The sequence below is a fragment of the Balaenoptera musculus genome, chromosome 6 (genome assembly GCF_009873245.2).
Source record: "Balaenoptera musculus isolate JJ_BM4_2016_0621 chromosome 6, mBalMus1.pri.v3, whole genome shotgun sequence".
Lineage (NCBI taxonomy): Eukaryota > Metazoa > Chordata > Mammalia > Artiodactyla > Balaenopteridae > Balaenoptera > Balaenoptera musculus.
The window spans coordinates 32084824-32110341 of record NC_045790.1 but is presented as its reverse complement, the minus strand read 5'-3'; the positions used below and the strand labels follow the sequence as shown (position 1 = coordinate 32110341).

General features: G+C 34.9%; 1 protein-coding gene across 1 annotated transcript in view; it reads right to left on the bottom strand.

Annotated features, from left to right (window-relative positions):
- AGTPBP1 (ATP/GTP binding protein 1) overlaps window positions 1–25518 on the bottom strand; it is a 180075-nt gene that overhangs the window by 30338 nt on the left and 124219 nt on the right. The window contains 6 exon segments of the mRNA XM_036856416.1: window positions 3663–3794; window positions 4839–4968; window positions 6275–6455; window positions 7490–7643; window positions 10273–10417; window positions 14152–14239. Coding sequence (XP_036712311.1) covers window positions 3663–3794; window positions 4839–4968; window positions 6275–6455; window positions 7490–7643; window positions 10273–10417; window positions 14152–14239 — 830 coding nt within the window.

Here is a 25518-nt window from a genome sequence, read left to right as displayed (position 1 = left end):
CATAATAGAGGACTCCCTTCCAATCCCACCATATATACAACATCAACCTTCTTTGGATGAAGACCGGCCTTTGGTGTGGGTGGTGGTGGTTCATTTCGCTTGCCCCCACAATCTCTCCATTCCACATTGTTGTACAGTATACACTTTTCATTGCTCATCAACAATTTGTTTTAAAAATGTAACGTTTTCATTACGTTTCAGTAGAGAATCTTACACGGAAATAAGGTCAAGAAGTTTTTTTTTCGCTTAACTTATGTGGAACCCAAACATCAAAGCAATACACATAACCAAGCTGGTTGCAAATGATTTTCAACGCTTGATTGGGATATTTTGAGTATGTTGGCTATCTCCCACGTGGTATAACGTTGATTTTCTCAATTAATGTCTCAATTTGATTGCTATCAACTTCAACTGGTCTACCTGACCCGTGGAGCATCATCCAGCAAAATATCTCCAGCACGAAACTCCACAAACCACTTTTGACACGTTCGATCAATCACAGCACCTTCTCCGTACACTGCACAAATCTTTTTTTGCATTTCAGTTGCGGTTTTTACCCTCTCTTGAAATAATAAAAACCAATATGACAAAAATGTTGCTTTTTTTCTTCCATTTTCATATTAAAATGGCTACACAAAAATTCACCCATTTCGATAAGTTTTTTTAAATGCATGTTGACATGACAGCTGTCACAATACAATCTAACAAAATTATTTTGAATGAAGTTAAAGACAACTAAATGCTACTAGAGCCATCTTATGGAAAAAACCGAACAAACTTTTTGGCCTACCCAATATATCTTCCTGATTCAGTTTTGGAAGATTGTATATTTCTAGGAATTTATCCATTCCTTCCAGGTCATCCAATTTGTTGGCATAAAACTGTTCATAGTATTCTCTTATGTTTTTTGTATCTCTGTGATATTGGTTGTAATTTCTCCTCTTTCATTTATTTTGTTTTTTTGGGACCTCTCTCCCTTCCTTAATGAGCCTGGTTAAAGGTTTATCAATTTTGTTTATCTTTTCAAAAAAAAAAAAAAACAGCTCTTGGTTTCATTGATTTTTTCTATTTTTTTTGGGGGGTGGGGTCTCAACTTTATTTCCACTCTGATCTTTATTATTTCCTTCCTTTTGCTGACTTTGAGCTTTGTTTGTTCTTCCTTTTCTAATTACTTTGGATGATAGGTTAGGTTGTTTATTTGGGATTTTTCTTGTACAGGATGCAAGATTAAAATACAGAAATCTGTTGCTTTTTTATACACTGATAATGACCTATCATTAGTTCAGGAATCCAAAACTAATTCCATTTAAAACTGCATCAAAAAGAATAAAATACATAGGAATAAACTGAAAAACCTATAATCTGACAATTATATAACACTGATGAAGGAAACTGAAGATGATACAAAGGAATGGAAAGATATCCCTGTTCATGAACTGGAAGAGTTAATATTGTTGAAATGTCCATACTACTCAAAGCAATCTACAGATTTAATGCAATCCCTATCAAAATATCTAGAATACCCAGGACATTTCTCAGAGAAGTACAACAAATAATCCTAAAATTTATATGGAACCACAAAAGACTATAAAGCAATCTGGAGGGAAAAAAAAAAAAAAAAAGCTGGAGGTATCACTGACTTCCTGGCTTCAGACTACACTACAAAGCTACAGTAATCAAAACAGGAATGTACTGGCACACACACACAAAAAAACCCTGACATATCGAGCAATGGAATAGAGAGCCCAGAAATAAATGCACTAACATATGATCAATTAATCTATGACAAAGGAGGCAAAAATATACAATAGGAAAAAGACAGTCTCTTCAATAAGTGGTGGTGGGAAAACTGGACAGCTACATGTAAAAAAGTGCAATTAGAAACATTTTCCATACCATATGCAAAAGTAAACTCAAAATGAATTAAAGACCTAAATGTAAGGCTGGAAACCATAAAACTCACAGAAGAAAACATAGACAGAACACTCTTTCATGTAAGTCACAGCAATATTTTTTTGATCTGTCTCCTCAGGTAAAGGAAACAAAAACAAAAATAAATAGCTAGGACCTAATTAAATTTAAAAGCTTTTGCACAGCACAGGAAACAACTGACAAAATGAAAAGACAACCTACGTAGAGGGAGAAACTATCTGCAAATGATATGACTGAAAGAGGTTAATATCCAAAATATATAAACAGCTCATACAACTCAACATCAAAAAAACCCCCAACCAACCCAATTAAAAAATGGGCAGAAGAACTGAATAGATATTTTTCCAAAGGAGACATACAGATGGCCAACAGGCACATGAAAAGATGCTCAACATCGCTAATTATTAGAGAAATGCAAATCAAAACCAAAATGAGGTATCACTTCACATTGGTCATAACGGCCATCATCAAAAAGTCTACAAATAATAAATGCTGGAGGGCTTCCCTGGTGGCACAGTGGTTGAGAATCTGCCTGCCAATGCAGGGGACACGGGTTCGAGTCCTGGTCTGGGAAGATCCCACATGCCGCGGAACAACTGGGCCCGTGAGCCACAGTTGCTGAGCCTGCGCGTCTGGAGCCTGTGCTCCGCAACAAGAGAGGCCGCGATGGTGAGAGGCCTGCGCACCGTGATGAAGAGTGGCCCCCGCTTGCCACAACTAGAAGAAAGCCCTCGCACAGAAACGAAGACCCAACACAGCCATAAATAAATAAATAAATATTTTTAAAAAATAAATAAATAAATAAATAAATAAATAAATGCTGGAGAGGGTGTGGAGAAAAGGGAACCCTCCTACACTGTTGGTGGGAATGTAAATTGGTACAACCATTATGGAGAACAGTATGGAGGTTCCTTAAAAAACTAAAAATAAAGCTACCATATGATCCAGTAATCCCACTACTGGGCACATATCCAGAAAAGACAAAAAACTCTAATTCAAGATGATACATGCACCTCAATGTCCACAGCAGCACTATTTACAATAGCCAAGACATGGAAGCAACCTAAGTATCCACCAACAGATAAATGGATAAAGAAGATGTGGTGTATATTATACAATGGAATACTCTCAGCCATAAAAAAGAATGAAATTTTGCCATTTGAAACAGCATGAATAGACCTGGAGGGTATTATGCTTAGTGAAATAAGTCAGACAGAGAAAGACAAATACTGTATATTATCATTTATATGTGGAATCTAAAAAATAAAACAAATGTATATAACAAAAGAGAAACAGACTCACAGGTATAAGGAACAAACTAGCCATTACCAGTAGGGAGAGGGATGGGGTAGTGGCAAGATAACAGTAGGCAATTAAGAGACACATACTACTATGTATAAAATAAACAATGCATGAACAATACAAGGATATACTGTACAGCACAGAAAATACAGCCAACATTCTATAATAACTTTAAATGGAGTATAATCTACAAAAATAGTGAATAACTACACTGCACACCTGTAACTAATGTAATATTGTAAATCAAGTCTACTTTAATTAAAAAAATGTGAAAAGCAAAAAAAATTAGAAGAAACATTTAAAACGAAAAATCTGAAACAAAATGGCAACATTTACTGAATCTGAGTAGTTCCTATATGTTAAATTATTTTCTGTAGTTTTATGAGTGTTTGAAATTCAAAAATTCCTGCCTTATCTGTAATAATTACCCTGTATCCCATATCTTCCACAACATCACATGAAGCTGCATTGTCATTCGTGTGCCACACTGTCTCTTTGATGCTGCAGCCATACATAAATACATTCTTCTTTCGGGAGTGGCCATGATAATCACAATAAACCTTGAAAAGATAATATATTTTAAAAAGAAAATCCTTCAAATTCATATATTGCCAAGTAAAGCTAGCTAATATGAAGCCAATAAACAGTTCTGTGTTCCTTTGTCCTTTTATTGTAACTGAGCCACCATTTAACAAGTAGAATCAATAAAAGTAATAATACATATTTACTTTTGGAAAGGATCTATGATTAATCTTAGAATGGCTAAATCCTTTGCAGGTAGGTCCTGCGTCAAGCCACGAGTTGCACTCTTTCTTTTGTATCTACTATTCATCACTTAAAAAACAATAAATTCAATTATAGGTCAAATCTACAGCTGCACTCATCACTGCCCCAAGGGTTGTTAAAATATTTACCTAATTTAAGAGAACATAAAAAATGCTTTCATGAAAAACATTTTAAAAGGGGGCATGGTTTCCCTTTAATTTTTAAGAGCATCATTTTAAAAATAGAAAATGGACAGATTTGCATGCCAATTTTGCCCCTCTGCAAAGTGTTCTATCTTTCCCAAAGGAAGACTAACTCATTTAAAGACTAAAATAATGGAAACATTCTAAACAAAAGTTGCTGAAAACAGAAGAAATACACATACACAGTTCAGGAGAGTCTCCCACCATGCCTATACTACCTTTCCTATGTGTATAGTCGAGACTTACCTGCTTTAGAATTAGCTAAAGAGCTCAGAAATAAGTTTCTACTAGTTTGAGAATTTGGAAGATACCTATTGTACTTTTACCTTGATATTGTTCAAACAGTGAAGTTAAATAGCTAAAACTTACAGCCAGGAGTTACCAATATTCATAAACAAAACAGAAAAGTAAAGGGCTCATGAGAATTATAAAAATTAAATCTAATGAAATAAGAATATCGATACACTGTATTAATTTGACAACATAATTAATACACAAGTGATGGATAACAAAGATGTGTTAAAGAAACTGCTTTTGAAATTAACACCCAGCTTTTATAACCAGAAAATAATCTACAAAATACTAACTTACAACAAAATCACCTCTTTGACTATACAAACAAATATTGCCGCTTACCAGTGGTAAACGCTTCACTGCAGCCAGATATTGCAGCAGACCCTTGGCATGATAAATTGTAGGATGTAAATCTGGATTTGGACTTTGCCACTGTCTATTCAAATCCTCTCCACTTAAAGAACAGCGGTGACTACACATATGTAAACACAATGACAAAGATTGGTACCAATAAACTCTTACATATACTTGATTTAATTTTATGATTCTATTCCACTAAATATTTCAAACAGGTATAAATGGGGTGTGCTCACCAGAATGCATATTATAGTCAGTAAGTAAACATTTATTTAGCATTTGCTATATGCAAGATCTTGTGTTACATGCATTTAACTGTGGTAAGCTTGCAGTTTTATAAGTCAAAATTTTCAAGCTATAGGAAAAATTCTCCATTCTGGGGTTTTGTTCCATACACCATAAAATTTATTCATGGTCATATTTTCCATTCTCACTACATAATAATCATTTCTTAAGCTAACATTCTATATTTTGATTGTATCAGTTATTATTAAAAGTGCTATCTGGGCCCTCCTTCTAAGAAAGATAAGTATTGTGTATGAAAAGCACACATTCTTGCAAAAATCCAAATACATTTTCATTAATCGTAGGTATTAAGTATTAAAGCCACTGAGTGAAAATTTAAGTAAACGGTCAGAAGGTGATAACAAATATAAACAGAATTCTAACTGGTCAATATGTTTCTTAATTAAAACTAGACATAAAGTCTCATTTTAGTTCCATAATCATACTACCTAAAAAGAAATTATTCTATTTTTTTAATTCAAAAATTTCCTAAATATGAGAAATATTCATGGTTCTTTTATTGAATAAATAAATATGGTGTCCTCGACTTTGGAGATGCTCATGACAGTTAGACTAACTTCCCCCTTTCAGAAGCACTAAAGAGACCTTGGTCTAACTGACACAATAAATGAACTGTACCAACTATAAGCCACCTCCACTTAAAAAGTAACGTTCCAGTATTTCCACTCTAAAGAATTCCTACTCATATCAAGAAGAGGTTAGCAGATGGAGCCAATATTCCATACTAGTGGAAAGAGATCCCAGAAGATTCTAAATCTTAAAACAACCTAAGACCATGCCATGACAAATAAAAAGGACTATAAGACAATGTGCTAAAAATCTTTTTCATATCCCAATACTGTGATTTTTCTAAAACAATTCAAGCAGACATACATTTTATAAAATCATATTCTCATGAATAGATACAGAATTTCTCAAAATATCATAGTACTAACAATATACAAATAATATTTTCATTTAAAAATTTATCAGATTAATTCTTCACTAAATTTTTTTTGTTCTAGAAAAATCACTAGATTTGTTTTTGAAATTAATGTGGATGCTATTATTTCAACAAGTTTATACAGGATAGCCACAACAATCTATAATATTTCTATAACTATTGCTTAACTTACTTTCCATTGATGACACCATCTGGATTTAGCATAGGGACAATTTTAAAAATATAGGATTCTCGTAAGCTCTGAGCAGTAGGGTTATTACTCATGAGATACTCCAATGTTCCTTTCATTACCCAACTTGCATTAGTCTCTCCAGGATGCACCCGAGCAGATAAGAAAACGTAAGGGCGATTTCCTAAAGTAGACATAAAACCTCAAATTAAAATGAACGTCTACTAAAAGTCTGTATGATGTTTGACTCTGGGGCTTTAGAAATATTTTTACTCAATTGTGAATACTGATATAAAGTCAAAGTAGAACTCACTGTGCACCTACTATATACAAGCACTATACTAGGCCCGCTAGAGAAAACAGATATAAAACCCATATAAGTCATGTCTTATATGAACATAACACATTAAATAGTATTTGAGTCATTTATTTCACAATGATTAATCTAACATATAAAATTAATTTTTTAATATTATCTTGGTTTCATAAAGAACAAGTATCTGGGGAAAATAGATGAAATATAAATTTATTTTTCATAAAGTCACGGAAAAAAGAAGGAAAATATAATCTTATTCCTGTTTTATGGTCGCTATGATAAGCACAGAACAATAGGTATATCTGCTCAGAGATTTACAAAGAAAACTATTTTTCACTATACATTTAGATATACAGGGCTACAAAATAACCATTCAGTTCATCTGCTCATATTTTCATGAATAGCAAGCTCTTTCTCTTTCCTGAAAATATTTTACCTTCTTAACAAAATTAGAACAGTTTTCTTATATGTATATATTTTTTACCATAGCTGTACATTTGAGGCAACTTTAAAAACATAAATGGCAGGGAAAAACAAGTAGCTATTCAGTACTAGCATCAAAATACTTGATTGGTTTATGGTAGTTTTATTTATAAATAAAATTAATTGTAAAGTCTTAAACTGATGGTATAATTTGTTGTACTATACTTTGGGTATGACTTCTAAGAATAAGAACTACAGAATATTAGTATCAAGAGACCTCAGAGGTCATCTCAGGCAGCTCCCTCATATGAGGAATCTGGGGCCCAGAAGTGAGCCCGAGCTAGGCAGTAACAGGACCCAGACTAGAACCCAAGACTTCGGATACCTATTCCTAGTACTAATGCCCTTACAAAATAGTCATGAAGCAAAGAAAAATAAGTAAGAATGATTGGTATTGTGAGTGAAGAAGACAAACTTACTGAATTGACAGATATGTTCATAATAATTAGACTCTGGCATTGCTGTTATAGTCACCAAGGGACAGCTGTTTCCAGACAGGGTTTCACATAACACATCTTTTCGAAAATAGATTTGCTGAGGATTGTGTGCTGATTCCAATTTTTGAAGATGCATCTTAATAAAAATTTAAAAGCAAAGTATATAATCATTCAAAAACTCCCTATGATAAACAGAAATAAATGCATCCAGATCTTGAACATAACTAAAAGTGAATCAGATTCCTAATCCCTTCTCCAGGGATTAGGGTCCAGATGCAGTTAAACATCAGTATTTGGGAACTTGAGAAAGGGGATAGATACAGTTTGGATACCCTTAATAGTGCGATATAACCAGTGGGGTCAGCGGCAGCAGCCTGTAAATAAGCACATTAGTATTTCTGTAGCAAAGCATATGAAGAGTCACGCTAAGTAGAATCAATATTCTAAATAAGCTCACATCAATTCAGGCCAGGCTTTGCTGCCAAATGGGTTATGAAAATGCTTTTGGTTTTCAAAGGCTTCTGAATGTTGAAATTTTGTGACTATAGATCTGTTAATGGCAACCTAAAATATGGAGAATGAATATTATGCAGCACAAATTTTTTAACAATTTTTCCTGATTTCAAATTAATAAAGGCTCATTGTAAAATGTCTGGAAGACACAGAAAGTACAAGAAAAAATTTTAAACACCCATAATTGCATCACCTAGATTACTACTAACAAATGCCAATATATATAAACAAAACTGTAATTACATGTAAGACTTTTTATAATCTGATTTTATCATTTAATAATTTATACATTCACATTAAGATATTCATAATTATAAATATTATGCCACATCATTAAACATGTTGAATATATGTCTTTTGAAAACACAAGTTTTAATGGTTTTAGTATATGGTCACACCAAAAATAAATTGTTCAATCCCTTATTTTAAAGATACTTAGTTGGTTTCCAAACTTTTGCCTATGTTCATTCACATAATCATGATTTACCATGTGGTCACTATTTCTGGGCTAGAAACTGTGCCAGGCATTGGGGATATAACAATGAATAAATGGTCCCTACCCTAGAAAAAATATACAGTGCTATGAGAGCTTGAAATAAAGGGAAGGGAGCCTCGCAGAGTCTGGGCAGGGAGGAAAGGTCTTCTAGAAAAAAATTACATTTAAAGTGAGATCCAAAGGATGAGTGAAATGGATAGAAAGTGTGCTGTAGGTAGAAGGAAAGCATACAGGAAGACCATGAAATAAGAAAAAAGAAGGACATTTCAAAGAACTGAAGAAGATTCATTATAGCTAGACCAGAAAGAAAAGGGTAAGAAATCGAGAATTTAACACAGAAGGAAGGGCCTGGTAGACCAGTCCTTCCCAAAGCATAGTATTTGGTAATTAAGATAACTAAGTGATACGTGGATAACCTTTAAAAAATTTTTAATAGATATGTATTTTACTGTGAATTAGAAAAAAAATTTAGCACATTAAACCTGTAATTCCACAGATACTAACTTAGGATGAGGATAATCTTTAAAGAGTGAATTACTTTAAAGTCTATTTAAAGATAAATATTAAGTAAATAACAGTTCAAACAGTATGAAGAAATGGCCAAAACTGTGCAAAGTAGTGGAGAAATGACTGAACGAGCTACGGTAAGAATTTTAGACTTCATACAAATGGCAAGAGAAATCACTAAGGAGTTTTAAGGAGCAGATTTATATGATTAGATTTGCCATCAAAGAGCCCTCTTGCTACAGTGTGATAAAACAGTGATGAAGAGGAAAGGGGATACAAGTGAATTTTGGGACACCAGTTAGAAAGAGGTTGGCATAAGTCCAGGTGAGAAACAATGGTAATGCGTGGAAAAGGTCATGGTAGTGGGACTGGAAGAAAGTAGGGGCATTTAAAATATATTAAAAAGATAACATCAGTAAAGAACAGTAACAAATACCATGTAAATAACAACACTATATTTCTGATGCTATGTTATTCAGCACAGAAAGATATCGGTTTATACCTTTACTGTAGGTTGGAACCTTACTAAAATAAAGTGAGCCTCATTTAATGTTCTCGGCCTTGACATTTCTTCTGCTCTATAGACTATGTTTTTCTCTCATTTTCTCCTCTCTCATAATTTGGAAGCTTGTTTCTAATCATAGTGTTCCAATTCCTTTCTGGGTAAATTGATCATACGAAGCTTCACGATCCTTGATCATTAGGACAGACATTCTGTTCTGAGTATAAATCTGCCACAGTAATTACTTGAATTTTTTGTTTTACAATGCAGATAATCAAAAAATCTCAAAAGAACCCACAAAACAACTCTTATACCTCATATTCTAAGCAATCTGGATCTAGGACTCCATATGAAACCATTGGAAGAAATGAATTCACAACAGAAAAACTTAAATTGCATATACATTTTCTACTGTTACATTTTCTGTGAGATTCAATGCTTTTCATTAAACAAGTAGAAATCTCACCTAGTTAAAATTTATAAATTGTGATCTGTAGATTTCTACCCAAAGTGGAAAGTAAAAATCATGTCATATTTCCATAGTATTTCTATTAAATAAAAATGAAGACTATATTCCCATTTTACTTTAATGATTTCAACAAATATTGTATTATTTTCTAAAGTCATCAACCCTGAATCTTTTTCTTATCTTATTTAGATATTTAATTAAAGCAATTTTTCTTCAATTATCTGACACATACACATACAACACAATAATGGTCACAGTAGAACTTAATGAGTTCTCACCTGTAAAGTTGAATACGTATATGGATAGTGATAAGCAAAATAGCACACATCATCTTTATGTGGAAAAATGACAGTGAATGTAATTGTATAGTAGGATTTTCCCTTTTGCCCACCTGCAGCAATTGAACTTCTTGAGAAGTGATTTCTGCAACAGAAAAGCATGTTTATTTCATCCACACCAAAATTCTGATTTTTCTTGCTATTTTAGTAAACAGAACTTCAGAAAAAAAAAAGAAAAACCATAGTTTGTAAAAAAGTTTAACTTAAGGGCTTCCCTGGTGGCGCAGTGGTTGAGAATCTGCCTGCTAATGCAGGGAACACGGGTTCGAGCCCTGGTCTGGGAGAATCCCACATGCCGCGGAGCGGCTGGGCCCGTGAGCCACAATTACTGAGCCTGCGTGTCTGGAGCCTGTGCTCCGCAACAAGAGAGGCCGCGATAGTGAGAGGCCCGCGCACAGCGATGAAGAGTGGCCCCCCCTTGCCACAACTAGTGAAAGCCCTCGCACAGAAACGAAGACCCAACATAGCCATAAATTAAAAATAAATAAATAAATAAAAATTAAAAAAAAAAAAAAAAGTTTAACTTAAATACTCTTAAAAATGAGACTTGGGGGACTTCCCTGGTGGTCTAGTGGTAAAGAATCTGCCTTACAATGCAGGGGACGCAGGTTTCCTCCCTGGTCACGGAACTAAGATCCCACATGCCGTGGAGCAACTAAGCCCGTGCGTCATAACTACTGATCTCACGTGCCTCAACTAGAGAGCCTGAGTACCACAAACTACAGAGCCCACGTGCTCTGGAGCCCGCTTACCACAACTAGAAAGAAGCCTGCGTGCCACAGTGAAAGATCCCGCGTGCCGCAAATAAGACCAGATGCAGCCAAAAATAAATAAATAAATAAATAAATCTCTATAAAAAATCAGTATGTTGTTTAAAACAAAAATTAGACTTGGTACTAAAAAAGCAGTTAATTGCTATCAGTCAACATCATGACTTTACACTTCTGGATTTACTAATTAAATAGAGCTACTACTCTGTACATCAATAGAGGTTTTAGAGCCCCATTCTTTGATAGCCATACACATTACTGGATCCAGGCAGTGATCACCAACAGCTGCTACGACCATTGGATGAAAGGCTGATGGATCAGACGACAATACCTGAATTCACTGATCAATTTTAAAATTACAAAAGAAGAAATAACCAGAGATGATATGTTTCCTAATATGATGCAACAGGAATTCCCTGCACCATCTATGAAGTATTCTTGTCAAAAATGAAACCTGAAACTGATAAAGCTTCTATATCTAACTATGAGTTTATAGGAAATTGGTGAGATAGAAGAATTCATTAACACCACAGGGATGCAAACAGCAAAATCCAAAATGTGGAAAATCCTGCATGACAAATGATCTAATTTCTTCAATAAATAAAGGAGAAATTTAAAAATAGAGAAGAAGGAAGCCTATAAATTAAGAGACTTAAAGGACATATGTGTGATACCTTGGTTGGTCTGATTTAAACAAACCAACTATAAAGTAATATTTATGAGACAAGTAAGCCCGAACATTGGATATTTTATCATATTAAGGAATTTTCTTAGGTGTGACAACGGCCTTGTGGTTAGATTGTCTTAAATATGTATCTCAAAAAGACAAAGACCTTTGAAGTATTTATGGATAAAATATATCTGGAAAAAAATAAGGATAAAATATGCCTTAAAAAATTCAGTGTGGAGGTAGGGGTGAAAGTACAGCTAAAATGAAACCATGTGTTGATAACTGTTGAAACTCAGTGATGAATACATGGGGCCTCATTATCCTATTATCCGCTTTTGTAAATGTTTGGAGATTTCCATAATAAAAAGTTTTTAAAACTACATATTACTTTCCAGACTTTAAATATCATTGAGATATGATGACCTAAAGATGCTTTGGTCTATCAACTTCATTTCTAAAATTCCAAATCACCTTGTATTATTTAAGCCAAGAACTGAAGAAAAGCCATGGCCTATAGATTACTTATTCATGCACACAGACATTCAAGGTAGATCACAACCTTAGAACTACCCTGGGATCAGATCTTCTAATATAATCTTATAAAAATCAAGCTTGCTATTAATGAAAGTAAAAGAACACTGACCTAAAAGAATGGTAGAGTCTTCATTAACTTAGCCACTACATCTTGAATAGATATTCAATGACAAGGTGCTAAGAGTTGAGGAAAATGCAAAATAAGGTCTGGAAGTAGATCCTGCCAACTCTTTTACTCCAAAAGCTTAACATCTAATTGGGGAGGTATTTATGTCACCACATTACAGCTACCTGGCATTTTATAGGTTACATTCACTCACATACTCGTGGAAAGTAGTTTTGTTCTCATTTTACAGATGAGACAAACAAGTATCAAAGGACAGTGCAAAAATAGTTTTTAATCCCCACTATCTGGATTTCAGGCTTGAGGAAAGCAACTAGAACAGTGCTTGTTACATAGAAAGTGGTTAATAAATATCTGTTGAATTGGCCTGAATTCCAATTCCGGATCTGGAAGGAGCCAAAAGAAAAAATAAAAACTAAACAAACAAAAATCCTTGCCATCACCCCTTTCATAAAAAAGAAAAACCACCTGAGATGCTATGACCATTCACTTTACAGTGTGAAAAAGAAAAGCATTCATTGATTGATGATTTCTATTGTGCAAAAGAGAAGCATGAAAGAAATACTTTTTGAAAAACGTTGTTTCACCCTTTAACAATTTAAATCATTCTGCCAAAATCTAACCAAGCACTTCCCAGATAATCACTGCTCCACTCCAACTTATGAGAAAGAGATAAATGATAAAGTATATTTATATTAGCCTACCATTGAAAGAAATATGAAATTCATTCAGGTGAAGAAGAATTACATATAACCTTATGCTTCTTTCCTTCATTTATTTACTATTTATTTTGCTAATAAAATGGGGAAAACCCTACTGAGATTAAATCCAAGGAACAATTTCTTTCTTAGAAAGCAATAGCACTTAAGATCTAGGTTTTTCCAAAACCCTATCTAAACCATTAAAAACAGTTTAATTTTAGAATTCTTCTTCTTCTAACGGATAAAACTAAAAGAAAAGGAACATTAGTGCTAGTTAAGCACAATATAAAATATAAAAACTCAAAATCCACTAAACAGAAATGCCAGGATTAAGATTAATAACAGAGAAAAAGAGGAATGTCAAGTGCATTCAATAGTGGATAGAAGTTATCTTGAAATGTATTACATGCAGAAACAGTAAAAATGGGAAGCAAGGCATATGATAATCCTAGATTACTTAATCATGAATTGAATAATCCAATTATTCCACTGAAGCAATAAATGATTTCTAGCACTTATTTTAACTTGATAAATAGATCACCTATTTGAAGTCAAAGTTGAACTGTGAAAGCAGAAGTAATGTAACTGTGGAATACATCTCCAAGTAAAATATTTTGGAAGTTAAAATGAGGTAAACATTTGTGTGCAGAAGAGAAAAGAATTACACTTAATATCACCAGAATAATAAAAAAAACCACTGTAAATTATTTCCTAGAGTTTCTAATTTCAGTCTTACTCAATGAAGTTTCCAGAATTTTAAAGCTAAAAAAGTTGAGAACACATCTAAGTGGGGGAGGCAAGATTTGGACCTAAGTCTGTCGTCTGTCTACAAAACACGTTTTATTTCCACTAAATATACCCCCATAATGGATCTCAAATTTTTAAAAACTCTGTTGGAAGTAATACTAAAGCATATCACCAAATTCAAAGAACACAATAACTTTTTATCTTTGAACTGAAATAAGACGAATTAATATTTCCTTCTGTAAACTGATGTCCTATTATTGTCAGAATACTTACTTATAGTAACAAATGTCAGTCCCCACACGAATCCACCATGGTCTAGCATTTAACGCTTCCTGAACCGAATACATGAGTGGTTGCATACCTTGTTTGACAGAGAGAAAAAAAGAGAAAATTCTTTTCAGAATTTTTGAGTTAAAAATTAATCTTGCCATTGTAGGAAGCACCAAACATTCAGGAAAGCTAAAAGAAAATACATTTTGGTTTTTCAGTATGCATTTAAAAAATCTGAGATCTTTCTTTAAAATCTCCTAAATCAATCAATGATATGTTTTATTTCTAGTTTTAACTAAAATGGAGTTACAACTTCAATGAGTGAAAAGTCATTAAACATTTTTCTATTATCTTTTCTATATTAGATCAATTATATACATTATAATTATAATGTATAATTGTATATAATATATAAGAATTATATATATGTAATACATATTACACTAAAAATTATACATATATTCCTTATAACAAGTGAAAGAGACAAAAATATATATTAAATTAAGTATGATCACCCCTCTAACTCTCCATAGATTCCCATCTACACCAAGGTAAGGAAAACAATGCCACTAAAATGGCATGACTGTTTTCTTCCTCAGCCTTCCCCATACAAATAGGTGTTTATAGCATGGAGAAGGAGAGAGGGGATGAGGAGGGAGAGGGACTGTTAACAAAAACAGAATTAAATATATAGTATATTTTCTTAGGTAGTTTTACAAGTATATTTTCCACATGCACTTTAAAATCATTTTAAAGGTTTCTAGGTTTCTAACAGGAATTAACGAAATTCATATGTTAATTTTGGAAAGGTTGACAATTTTTATTGAGATCTCGTTCAACTTTCATTTCTTCATTTTCTTGCTACAGAACCATTATGTTAAACTTATCTCTGAGTATTTTTATTAGTCTTTAATAGTCTCTAGGGTTTTCTAGGCATGCAAATCATATCATTTGTAACTTAAAATATTTTCTCTCCTCTTTTAGTATTTGTAACAGTTACTTTATTTTCTACTTTTATTATAGAGAAATGAAGCAACCTCAAAAATGATTCTGAATATAGTGGTAAGAACAAAACTCTGTCTTGGTCATTTTAATCAAAATACTTTGCCATTCAATGCAATTATCTGCCTATTGTTTTTTTAACAAATCAACTTTATCTTATTTAAATAATAGAAAGAGCTAACACTGAATAATTTCTATGTGCCAGATATTGTTCTAAGCATTTTTACATATGTTAAGTCATTAAATCCTCACAATAACCCTCTGTGGTAGGCGCTATGATTATTCCTATAACTGGAGCAGTTTCTCCCATAATTCTTATTACATTTAAGTGTTTTTAATTATTTCATCAAATGCCTTTTCAGCATCCAGTAACAGAATCACATGGCTTTTCTCCTTTAGTCTCTTGATGCAATAAATTGATAGATTTCCTATTGTGAACTATCCTTGCATTCCAAGAAAATGCTATTCTTTTACTGCTGTATGATTAAATTAGCTAAATCTCATTTAGAATTTTTGCATCTAAAAATTGGTCTTTAAAAAAAAAATTACCTTTACCAAGCATTGGTATAATATTACACTAGCTTCAGAAAAACATATTAAAAAGCTGTCCATCACTTATTAGAATAAAAGTAAAATCAATTTTTTTAGAAGTAAATATAATTTAGCTGGAATATCATCCTGATATGGTGACTAATAAATACATTTTTTATTTCCTTTTCAACAGTTATAGTCTGTTCAGAATCTTTACTTTTTTCAATCAATTTCAGTATTTCTATGTTTTGTTTTATTTCTATCTCATTATTTTCGGCATTTTAAAAAATTCTCTTCTCTATCCTTTTGGTTTTATTTTTTGTTTTTCTAATATCTTGAGTACTTATTTTTTGAGTACTTAAAAACTGAGCACTTGAGCAATAACTTATTTTCAGTTTCTTTTATTTTAAATAATGCAGTTATTAAAGGCATTCAATTTTCCTCCAAATACCAGTTTAGCTATGTCCCATAAGTCTATAAAGTGTTCTCCTTTGCTATACTTTCTAGATCAGAGCCATCCAATTAAACTTTCTGCCAGAATGGAAATGTTCCATATCTGCACTGTCCAATGTGGCAGCCACTAGCCATGTGTGGCTGTTAAGCACAGGAAATAAGCCTAGTGCCACTAAAGAACTGAATTATTAAATTCTCACAATAACTGTCTTCTAATCAGGTTGTATTTCTCGGAGCTTTTGCTCTACCTATGTGGGTGCCATGTGGTTATGGCTGTTGTATTGTATAAGAGGTTAGTGTTCTGTATAGCAAATGAAACCAACAACAAAATGAAACAGCAACCTAACAAATGGGAGAAAATATTTGCAAATCATATATCTGATAAAGGGTTAATATCCAAAATATATGAAGAACTCATACAACTCAATAGCAAAAAAACAAACAATCTAATTGAAAAGTGGACAGAGGATCTGAATGGACATTTTCCAAAGAAGACATACAGATGGCCAACCCGGCATGCTCATTGCGCCATTACTTACAATAGCCAACACATGGAAGCAACTTAAGTATCCATTGATGAGTGAATGGATAAAGAAGATGTGGTATGTATATAATGTATGTATGACTGTGTGTGTATGTGTGTGTGTACATAGTGGAATATTATTTAGCCATAAAAAAGGAATTCTTGCTATCTGCAACAACATGGACACACCTTGAGGGCATTATGCTAATAAGTAGGACAGAGAAAGACAAATACTGTATGATCTTGCATATGTGTGGAATCTTAAAAAAAAAAACAAAAACCCAAACTCACAGATACAGAGAACAGAATGGTGGATGCCAGAGGCAGGGGCTGGAGGGGTTGGTAAAGTGGTCAAAAGGTATGAACGTCCAGTTATAAAACAACTAAGTCATGGTGATATAATGTGCAGCATGGTAACTAGAGTTAATAATACAATAGTATGTATTTGTAAGTGGCTCAGAGAATAGATCTTAAGAGTTCTCATCACAAGAAAAATAAAGTGTAGTGATGGATGTTAACTAGACTTACTGTAGTGATCATTTCACAATATATACAAACATTGAATCATTATGTTGTACACCTGAAACTAATACAATGCTATATGTCAATTATATCTCAGTGGGGGGGGGGGGAGATTTGCAATTATTATAGCATCTTCAAGGACTGCAACTTGTAAATACACAATATGCAGTCAGTGTTTTTAACCCTGAATTATTCTTTGTCTGACATTAATATTACCACTTTTCCTTTACTTTATTTGCATTTACCTAGTTTATCTCTGCCCAATCATTTCTTTCAACTTTACTTTATCATTTAATTAATAAACACACACACACATATTCTCTGACCCTACAAATTGTATAATTTTCGATATCTGATTTTTGAGGACATTTTGGCTCATTCACAGTCAGTAATGACAGACAAACATTTCATTTCATTCCTTCCAACTTACTTTCTTTCTACTATTCATTAATTTTTTTTTCCTTCTTTACAACTTCTTATTTCACTTGCTTGGTTACATTTTTCCACATTTCCTTTTCTTCTTCTATCATTTGAAAGCTTTCTTTCGTGTTTCTCAATTCCATTTCCCATCCTAATAGTTATGATTAACTGATATTTCTCTAGTATACTATTATCATATTAAATAACTAAGCAATCCCATCAAGACAAGTTAGCTTTCACTTCTCCCATATCACCCCTTTTAGAACACTTTCACTTAACACATTTTAAAAATTTCAAGTCTTCTATCTTGAGATCTTTTTCCTCATTTATTTTTCTCAGAGAGGGTTCAGGGTAGCAGATTTTCTGAATTCTACATATACACAAACATGCAGTTTGTTGGCCGTGACAAAAAAGTGACAGATTTTGCAAAAGACATTTGGCACTCCTCTAGCTTCTAGCACCACAGATGAGAGTCCAATACTAACCTAATTTTTTCACGTGCAGAACAACATAGTGATCAAGAGCATGCAGTCTGTAACCAGACTACCTGGGTTTGAATTCCAACTTTACCACATGCCACATGCATGATCCTGGTCACATTACTAAACCACTCATGCCCCCTTTTTCTCTTCTGTGGATAACAACCTTGCTAGGCTGGTTTGTTGTGTGGATTAAGAGTATCACATGCGTTAGCACTTAAAGAAGGCCTGGCACATGATAAATTTTCAATAAACATTAGCTGCTGTTATTATCAATATTATTTAAGTACTGTAACCAGTTCTTTTAAAGTGGAAGTATGTTAAGATTTTCTCTTTATATCTGAAACTCAGGTATTTCACTGGTACATATAAAAGATTCCTGTCTTCCTTATTTCTTCCTAGGAGTCAGTGAGGCATTTCAATCCGAAACTTCAACCTCTTCCAGGCACACAAAACTCATAATAATGGTTAATTATAGTAAGGTGGAACAAGGTTCAGGCTGAAGTCAAAGGGCATAAAAGATTTATCTGAAGTGTTCTAATTTTATAAAAGACAATGTATTCTCTTATTACTTTTAAAATGATGGTTAATTCTGGTCACAGTGAAGGGAGCTATATTTGGAAATTCTGAGTATAATGAAAACCATCTGAACAAAATAGGTTGCCCCAGTAAGAATCATTCAAATGAGGTAACTCAGATTGAACAAATCACAATCTACTCAACCTGATACAGAAAGGCCATATTTGAGTAACTGATTTAGTCATTAGCCAAAGGATAAACTTTTACATGTATAAAATAAATACATTAAGAACTGTCAAGCTTGTCACTTGAATACAGACAATCAAAATATTAAACTGCCAGAGTGAAGCCAATATCCAATGGCACTAGCCTCTAATAATATCTATGTAAAGGCTTAAGTTGTATGAGTACATGCTCAGTAACAAGTGCAGATACAATGAAAGGCAAGGTGTTTTAGGCCCTAATCATCAAATGTATTGTGAATCACAGACTCAAATTTTTCAAGTTGAAGCTAACAACATCATTTAACAGATGAGGGGGAGCTTGAATAACCTGAAGGTACCTATCACAAGCTGCATATATGTTATCAGTAACTGTACAGAGAAAAAAACACATGCTTCTAATATGGCTGGTATCATAGCAGAGAGTCATACTAAAAACAGGAAGATGAGATTCTTGGTCTGCAGGGTAATGGTAGTCACTTGAATCAGAATCACTCCACACATCCTCACCAAGAACAAATAAATAAATTCAACAAGTAGCACAAATAAAAACCACACACGCCCAGGCCTTCAGCATTACTGGAAGACAGAATATAACAGACTTCAAGTTGCCTTTATGTAGAAAAATGGGCAAAGATATACCACAGAAGTGGAAACAGTAAAGGAGGGATTGAAATCATGAGCTCAAAGTAGATTGCAGGCTAAAAAATACTAAGTGACACGAAGAAGGAATTTTATGAAGTCACAATTCACAGTGAAAATATAGCAAGGCACAATATCTATGCACCAGATAAGACCAACCTCTTATGTAAGGCAGAAACTACAGGAAATACAGGAGAAGTATTAGAAACATACTACTGATAGCAGATGCTAACACTCCACTCTCAGTATAAGACAGACCGATTAAACAAAAATTAAGACTATTTATATAGATCTAAATAACATAATTAATAAGGCAAATCTTATATAGATATGTTGAACACTGTATCCTGATAGTAGAGAATATACCTTCTTCTAAGAGCATCAGGAATATTCACAAAAATTGACTATATATTAGGTCAAAAGGAAATGTCAGTAAGTTCCATAAAAGAGAAATATTACAAACAAAACTCTCTGATCACCATGTAATAAAACTAGAAATTAAAATCAAAATGAAAAACAAAACAAAAAGGGAGGATACCCATGCAGAGGCAAGGGAGACAGGTTGACTTGGGTGTCAGGCCTTGAAAGGGGTGAGGAGGGCATCTGCCCGAAAGTGCAAAGGACAGACTGTTACGTACACTGGAATTCATCAAATAAATAAATATATAAAGAATAGTAGAAGCCAAAATTCTCCATGTTGGAGAAGGAAGTTGTAAATATGGAAAGAAAACTAGAATAAATCCTGTGCAATGAAGGTATCAGTGTGACTTCATGGAGATACTGTGTGTGTGCTTATGTGTGTGTTTGTGTATAACATACACACACAAAAATAAACATACACATATGTATAAATTACTACCAATGAAAATTTCTATATAAACGCTTGTATATACAAATACATATTCCCTAGCTCTGTCCATGGACAGGTCCAATAACAATGTAGACACTATGCATACAGATCTTATTTTTAAAATACCATTCTCCAAACCAGGGCTCTTTGAAGAAACGATTGTTGAAAGGCAAGATGAGCCCTGAGCATCTTGTGCCAAAAAAGCAAGGACACCCATAAAAAATGACAGGGACATGTCAAAAGAACACACAATGCAGCATGAAGGGATCCCAATGGCCAAATCCTGGGCAATTTAAACATCAAAATAAATAATGATAGCAACAAATTACAACCCACTGAGTAAAACAGTAAACAATTCTATACTGATATTAACATGTAAAATACTTACTAACTACAAAGAGAAAAAAGGTAACTTTACAATGGAAAAGTCTGGCAGACACCAACTTAATCAAGTGAATAAATTATTACTATCAGTAATAAAACAAAATCCTGGGTCACCAAAACACAATGTCACTTCTGTGATGTTCCTCCCAAAGATGCCTAACTTAAATCATGAGGAACATGAGACAACTCCAAACTGAGAACCATTCTACAAAATAAGTGCTATAATTTTCAAAAGTGCCAAGGTCATGAACATTAAAGACCACAAAACTGTTCCTGACTAAAATAGTCTAAAGAGACTTGACAACTAAATACAACATGTGGTTTGAGCTGAATCCTTGTGCTATTAAGGTCATTAATGAGAAAATAGGTGAAACTTAAATGGGGGGTCTAAGGATTAGATGGGATTCATATATCAATGATAATTTCCTGATGTTGATAGCTATCCCATAGTTACATAGAAAAATGCCATGTTTGCACAAAATATACTGAAAGTGTTCTAGGGTGATGGGGCATCACTTTCGAAGCCCAACATTTAGATAAAGGGTACAACTTTTCTGTAAGTTTGAAATTATTTCAAAAAAAAATTTAGAAAACGATGATCATAAACTGAACTAGTCTTCTTGACATATATTTTGTGCGTGGCATTTTATGTTCCTAATAGGATCTTCATAGTTCATTCATCCATTGCCTCATTTATTTAATAACTATTTAACTGAACATCTACTAAATGCCTTACTATAAATAACAGTGGTCAGCAACAGATACTGTCCCTGATCTTGTGGAATATACAAACAATTTGCAGGGAGGGGCACATAGAGAGGAAAGGTATTAATCAGCCACATACAAAAACAACATAAAACTGTGAAGAGCACCCTAAAAGGAAAAAATTACAAGCAACATTTATCAAGGGGACTAAGCCAGTCTGGGGAGTCAGGGAAGACTTCTTTAGTCAAGAGATAGCTCAACTTCCAAGTATGGAATTAACTAATGTGAGCAAGGTGGGAATGCTACAGAATTGACTCTGAAATTCTATTTTGTTGCCTGGTTCCACATATGTTCAATTTATATAAGAGAGTGGTTAAAAATCTTCATATATCTGGAAGATATGGGGGAGGGAGGGCAGGGGGAGAAAGAGGGAGCTTGTGACTAAAGCTCCAAGTTACTAAAACGCAAGACTGCCATCTAGTGATAATTTGAGCAAACCCCTTTCAAGTAAGGGGGGGGGGGGCCCGAGAGGGGGGAGGGAGTGACGGATTATAACAGATATATCAGTAGTATATAGTGATATAAATTCTCATATACAAATTTACAAATAAGATCATTCATTGTGAGAAAACTAATATTTAATAGAATCACCTAAAAATTCTCCAAGAAAAGGGCAACTTGTGAAACAAAAGAAACTATAATTCTGCTCTTTTTTGAGGGACACTGCCAAAGAACAAGACCTCTATTGGGCACATCTGCTAGAAGAACAAACATTTAAATACTCCCCCAAGCAGCATGTCCCAATGGGGAAAAAATTTTTTTTTACAATTTCCTAATTAATATTATTTCCTGACTTCAATCATGCATGGCAATTAAATAAATTCTTCCAGCTGAAGATGCTTCCACTGCAAATATCTTCAGTCATCATTACCATCCCTGAAGTGAATTCAATATGAATCTCATGACAATTAACATTAACTACATAGCTGGTTATCATTTCTTAAAATGTTGAATTCTAATTTACTAAAATATTGGTCTCTCCCGTCTTCTAACTCTATTGATGTTCAGACAAACCAAGATTTGCTGTATGTTGCATTACCCTAACAAATCTAATACTAGAGTTCATTTAAAAATTACATCTACCAAACAACTCTTTCTACAGCTTCTACCAACCTCCTAGTTAAATACTTACAAGTATAGGAAAATGAAAGACTCACAACAGACAACTTCTTGTCAGAATCTGGGAGGAATCTCTACTAAACTTAAGACAGATGGAGCAGGACTGAAAGAAATCCAGTACAGAATATGCCTCACAATCTATTTTTATATATACATATTTTGGTTTCCCACAGCTAAAAGAAGTGTCATACTACACCTTGTAGGCCCTTAAAGAATAACACATAAAGAAAATAAAGAACAGCAAATATAGAAAACATTTAAAAAGTATCAATTATAAAAAGAATTTTAAATAGGTTAAAATCACATTTTAAAAGGCAAGGGTCAAACAACAAAATGCAACCTCTATTTACAAAAACAATCAGCAAAGATGTATCAAACAAATTCAAATCAATATAATATAAAAATACAATTCTGGGCAAAAGATACTGAATGGAATGAATGTGACTATTTTATACTGTTAATGGGTATACACAAAAGGAACAGGAAAAGTTATAAATGTCTATGTGCCAAATGATACAGCATTAAAATAGAAAAAATATGTATACATTTTAAATACCTCATTTTAAATGAGGTATTGACAGATACATAATAGAAGTGAAAGACTGTTGAGTTTTCTTAAGCCTTGGGCAAGTAGACAAGACAAAAAATAAAAAGGATACAGAAAACTGAATAAACCGTTTTATAACAATAAACCTAACAATGTATGTTAAATTATGTTGCCAACAAAGAATACATATTTTCCAAGAACCTGTGAACACTAAAACTGATCAGATATTAAGCCATAAAAATTATTTCAAATCATAAATTTCACATCTATGAACAAAACTGATTAAAATTTGAATGCAATGAGAAAAATTATAGCCAAAATAATTTAACCAACTAAAAATATAACAAACCCTTTTCTAAATAATTCTTGGGCCAAAAGGGATACCAAAACCAAACACAATTAGAAGCCATCTAGAAAATAACAAGGAGGTCTTAGTATCAAAATCTGGAGGGGAGGGGATACAGAATTAAGTTGTAATCGAGAACAAACCCAAAACCTAAATGCTTGCAGGAGACTTCCCAACATGGCAGAGTAGAAAGACCCTGAGCTCACCTCCTCTCAGGGGCACACCAAAATCACAACTATCTGCAGAACCACCTATGAAAAAGACTACAACCTATGAGAAAAGATCTTCTACAACTAAAGATATAAAGAAGAACCACAATGAGATGGGTAGGAGGGGGAGAGTCATGGTATAGTCAAGACACATGCCCCTCAGTGGGCAGTCCACAAACAGGAGAATACAATTGCAGAGGTTCTCCCCAGGGAGCAAGGGGTCTAAGCCCCACATGAGGCTCCCTAGCCCAGGAGTCCTGTGCCAGGAAACAAGCCTTGAGAATGTTTGGCTTTGAAGGCTAGCAGGGCTTAAATTCAGGGGGGCTGGAGGGCTGTGGGAAACAGACTCTACTCCTAAAGGACAAACACAAAATCTCACACGTTCCAGGGCCCAGGGAAAAAGAAGTAATTTGAAAGGAGCCTGGGTCAGACCTAACTGCTGATCTTGAGAAGTCTCCCAGAGAAGCAAGAGGAAACTGGAGCTCACCCTAAGGACACAGACACTGGGGGCAGCCATCTTTGGATGCTAGTTCTATCAGACACTGGTGCTGGCAAGTATCACTGTGGAATCCTCCCTCTAGCTTATTAGCCCCAGGACCCCAGGACTCAACAGCCTGTAGGCACCAGTTCTGGGCCAGCTGAGGCCAAGCAACTAACTGGGCCAAGACATACCCCCCACCCACCAACAGGCAGGCTGCCTTAAGAACCCCTGAACAGACAGCTGCCCCAGACACAGCTGTGCCCACCAGAGGGCCCAGGACCTGGCCCCACACACCAGTGTGCAGGCACTAGATCTGGGACCTCCAGGGCCCTACAGGCAGAGATTCCAAGACCCAACTCCACCTACCAGCAGGAAGCTGACACTGGCCTCAGGACCAGCCTCACATACCACTGGACAGGCACCAGCCCCTGCCCAAAAGCAAGCCTGCTCTAGCCTCAAGACCAGTCTCACCCACCAGTGGGCACTCACCAGCCCCAAGACAACCTCAGCCCTGAAGCCTGCCGGGGCAGGACCCAGCCCAACCACTAGCAGGCCAGCAACAGACCTGGGACAGTTGGGCCCTAGTCCCACCTACCAGCAAGCCAAGACAAGTTTCAGGACACCCCAAACCCTGCAGCCAGCTGTATCACAAACCAGCCCCACCCTCCAGTGGTCTGACACCAGCTCTGGAACCCCTGGGCCCTCTAGCCAGACCCCAGGACCCAGCTCTGCTTGCCAGTAAGGCCAGCACCAGCTCCAAGACTTGGCTTCAGCCACCAGTGAGTGAGTACTGGCCCCAGGATCTCCTGGACCCCAACTCTGTCCACCAGTGAGCCAGCACTAGCCCTAAGGCCCCCTGGGGTTCCACAGCCAGCCACCTCACAACCCAGCCCTACTAGTCAGTGGCTGGCAGCCTCCACACAAGGCAGGGCTTGGCAACCAACCAGACCAGGGGCCAGCCACACCTACCAGTCCACCCACAGTGGTCAGCCCACCACAACAGAAGGACCCAAAAAGCCCATATAGGAGGCACCACTAGAGCACACAGTTCTAGTGACCAGAGAGAAGTACACAGCTGGGGCGCATAGATATCTCCTACAAAAGGGTACTTTTCTAAGGTCAGGAAACATAACCAACATACCAGATACATAAAAACAAAAACAACGGGAGGAGGGGCAAGATGGCGGAAGAGTAAGATGCGGAGATCACCTTCCTTCCCACAGATACAGTAGAAACACATCTACACGTGGAACTGCTCCTACAGAACACCTACTGAACGCTGGCAGAAGACGTCAGACCTCCCAAAAGGCAAGAAAATCCCCACGTACTAGGGTAGGGCAAAAGAAAAAAGAAATAA